The sequence below is a fragment of the Impatiens glandulifera genome, chromosome 4 (assembly GCF_907164915.1).
Source record: "Impatiens glandulifera chromosome 4, dImpGla2.1, whole genome shotgun sequence".
In the NCBI taxonomy this organism is placed as follows: domain Eukaryota; kingdom Viridiplantae; phylum Streptophyta; class Magnoliopsida; order Ericales; family Balsaminaceae; genus Impatiens; species Impatiens glandulifera.
The window spans coordinates 48,949,092-48,952,845 of record NC_061865.1 but is presented as its reverse complement, the minus strand read 5'-3'; the positions used below and the strand labels follow the sequence as shown (position 1 = coordinate 48,952,845).

The 3,754-nt window shown below is 37.5% G+C and overlaps 1 protein-coding gene across 1 annotated transcript; it reads left to right on the top strand.

Annotated features, from left to right (window-relative positions):
* Positions 1-1,913: 1,913 nt before the first annotated feature.
* On the top strand, positions 1,914-3,754 carry LOC124935301 (beta-amyrin 28-monooxygenase-like). Its single transcript, XM_047475744.1, has 4 exons — positions 1,914-2,389; positions 2,624-3,105; positions 3,190-3,377; positions 3,461-3,754. Exons 1-4 carry the CDS (start codon positions 1,914-1,916, stop codon positions 3,752-3,754), a joined length of 1,440 nt encoding a protein of 479 aa, XP_047331700.1.

The following is a 3,754-nucleotide window of genomic DNA, read 5'->3' as shown; positions in this document are numbered from 1 at the left end:
CAAAGTGAATCAATTGCTGTGAATAGGCCAAGACGAGTTATTCAAAAACCAGGTCGGTTTGTTGACATGGCGGCTTATGCACTTCTAGTCGTAGATGATGTTCCATCCACTTTTCCAGATGTCAGTCGAAATACTGAAAATGGAAAAAGGAGAGGTGTTATGGAAGATGAGATGCAATCTATTCAGGAGAATGAGACATGCAAGTTGACGCATCTACGAAAAGGGAAGAAGGCTATTGGTGGTAAATGGATCTTTTCTAAGAAAGAAGGATTTCCTGAAAAATTTGATGTTCGCTACAAGGAAAGATTGGTAGTTAAAGACTACGCTCAGAAGGAAGGCGGTGATTATAATGAGGTACTTTCTCTTGTTGTTAAACACTCTTCCATTAGAATTTTGTTGGCCTTGGTAGCGTAGATGAATTTGGAGCTAGCTCAACCAGATGTGAAGACTGTGTAGACATACACAGTCATTTGAACGAGGAAATCTACATTTATCAACCAGATGGATTCAATGTTGCTGATAAAGAAAATTGGGTTTGCAAGTTGAATAGATCATTGTACAGGTTGAAGCAATCGTCGAGACAATGGTACAAACAACTTAACAAGTTTATGATGGAGCACAAGTACACAAGAAGCAGATTCAGTTCATGTGTGTATTTGCGCAAATTACAAGATGAGTCTTACATCTATCTACTCTTGTACGTTGATGATATGTTGATAGTATCAAAGAGCCAATATGAAGTTGACAAGTTGAAGGCTCAATTGGGTAAAGAGTTCGAGATGAAAGACATGGGGAAAACCAAATCTAATTGTTTAGATTTGGTAAACATCTTCCGCGTTTGAGTCGGCGCTGAAGAGCGCCAATTGGAAGCACTGAAGGACTATTTTTAATATTGAAGAATTAGTATTTGGATATTGTGCCAAGATGGAGATTTGTTGTTTTGGCACAATTAGAATCCCACATCGGAAGATAATGGGAGTGAAAGAAGTTTCTTAGTATATAAAAGAAACTATATTCACAATTAGCATAAATTCCACATCGGAAGATGATGGGAGTTGGGGAAGTTTCTTAGTGTATAAAAGAAACTCTCCCCTCTTTGGTTTATTGGCACCCAAATTTGTATCTCTTCTTCCTTATTAATTGATAGCCTTAGTGCTCGGAGACGTAGGCAATATTTTGGCCGAACTCCGTTATCAAATTCTGTTAGTGTTCTTTCAGTTCGTTTTTTCTTCTTTTGTGGTTCTGTTAGGGTTTTCCCCAACAGTAACAATCGACTTAAGAGACAAAAAGGTCACGGGTTCAATTTTATCTGGAAACGCTTTGAGTTTAAACAGGACCATGACTTTGGGAGTGTTATGTTAGTTCTACTTAATTAAAAAAATCTAGTGGACGAAGGTTATAGCGATGATAATTAGTGACTGTTACTTTAATTGTTGCTATTAGACCAAAATTATACATAATTATTACTTTTAGAAATATATAGAATTGGGGTGGAACTGAGTTTGAACGGACAAATGTTATTAAATTTGTTAATATAAAACCTAATTAAACTAATGTTTCTAAATGACTATTATTAAAAATTTGTATTGCTTTATTTTGGTAATTAAAGATCACTAGTGACAGATAAGAGAAACAGTCGCTGATTACGTCATTATTTACTTTAACTTCATGATTTGCTAGATGGATTATTATTATTTTATGACAAATAACTTGTTTTGATAATAATTAAATATTATTTTAACTACAACCCACAAATTAATAAAAAAACCAGTATATTTTCTTAATTAGTATAATGGAAAATATAATAAGTTTCTTTAAATTTTGCCCACAAATAGAATGTGTGTGCATGCAAGTGTATATATACATATATATTTGTGCAAAGACTTCTAATAAAGTAAACATTACATTTAATAATGCAAGAAACTGCAAATGATCACCTTTTCCTCTTCCTCTCCCTTCTCCTCTTCCTAATCGTCATACTAGCCTTTTCTCTCCGCCAGGTTTTCTCCGGCAAGGACCAACTGCCACTCGGGAGGACTGGCTTTCCTATTGTAGGAGAGACCCTTGAGTTCATGTCCATGGGCCGAAAGGGCACCCCAGAGAAGTTCTTCAAGGAGAGGATGGCCAAGTACTCGCCGAAAGTTTTTAAGACCTCTCTGTTAGCCGAGAAGACAGTTGTGTTTTGTGGCGCTTCCGGGAACAAGTTTTTGTTTTCCAACGAGAATAAACTAGTGACATCCTGGTGGCCGAGATCGGTCGAGAAGATTTTCCCATCTTCGACACAAACTTCGACTTTTGAAGAGTCGCTCAAGATGCGCAATCTTCTCCCCCAATTCTTGAAGCCCGAGGCCCTTCAGAAGTATGTTGGTACCATGGACATCGTCGCCAGGTACAATTAATTAAGGGTGTTAACGATTCGATCCGGTCATTTTATACACAAAAATGCACAACTAAACGTTGACATTTTATTATATTTTTAAAGCAAGAAACCATTTCATATATCCATGTTTTTGCCATTGTATAGAATGTTAGATTTTTTTAACAATTCATTATTTATACAATCTGTTACATTATTTAATTAAAAAATAAATTTGAAAAATAAAAAATTAAATCTGTCTAACAGGAGTCATTTAGACACTCATTGGAACAACCACAAGAAAGTCACTGTCTTTCCTCTAGCAAAAAATTACACTTTTACCCTTGCATGTCGACTTTTCCTAAGCGTCGACAATCCCACCCAAATCGCCAAATTTTCCGACCCTTTCAATTTATTGGTCGCTGGAATTCTATCAGTTCCAGTAAACATCCCGGGCACAAAGTTTAACAAGGCAATAAACGCAACAAAAACGATAAGGAAAGAGATGATCCGGATCATTCGGCAGAGGACAGCTGATCTTGGGGCGGGAATCGTGATCCTTGGAAACGATATTCTATCACACATGCTCATTACCACGGACGAGAATGGGCAGTTCATGAAGGAAATGGATATTGCAGACAAGATCATTGGACTGTTAATTGGCGGCCATGACACGACAAGTGCTGCCATTACCTTTATTCTTAAGTATCTCGCAGAGCTTCCAAAAGTCTACGATAAAGTTCTTCAGGGTACCACAATCTTGTTGTTTTGTACAAAAAAAATGTTGGGTTTTATTAGTTACGTTGAATTTTGAATGAATGCTTTGTTTTCAGAGGTAGAAGAGTTGGCTATAGAGAAGAATGGCGGGGATTTGCTGAATTGGGAGGACTTGAAGAAGATGAAGTACTGTTGGAATGTGGTTAATGAAGTCCTGAGAATGGCGCCGCCGCTCCAAGGGAATTTCCGGGAAGCTTTAACAGATTTTACTTATGCTGGTTTCTCTATTCCCAAGGGATGGAAGGTAAAATTCTTTTTTATTCTTTCACGCGAGTTTATTATTAGAGTACTTTTTTTCAGTGATAATTGAATTTAGTGTGTGTACAGTTATATTGGAATGCGAATACGACACACAAGAATCCTAAATACTTTTCGGAGCCGGAGAAGTTTGAACCGTCGAGATTCGAAGGAAAGGGACCGATTCCTTTCACCTATGTGCCATTTGGAGGGGGGCCGAGGATGTGTCCGGGAAAAGAGTATGCGAGGTTGGAGATATTGGTGTTCATGTATAACATAGTGAGGAGGTTCAAATGGGAGAAGGTAATTCTTGATGAGAAAATTGTGGTTGATCCCATGCCTATGATGGCCAATGGTCTACCCATTCGTCTCTACCCACACTAA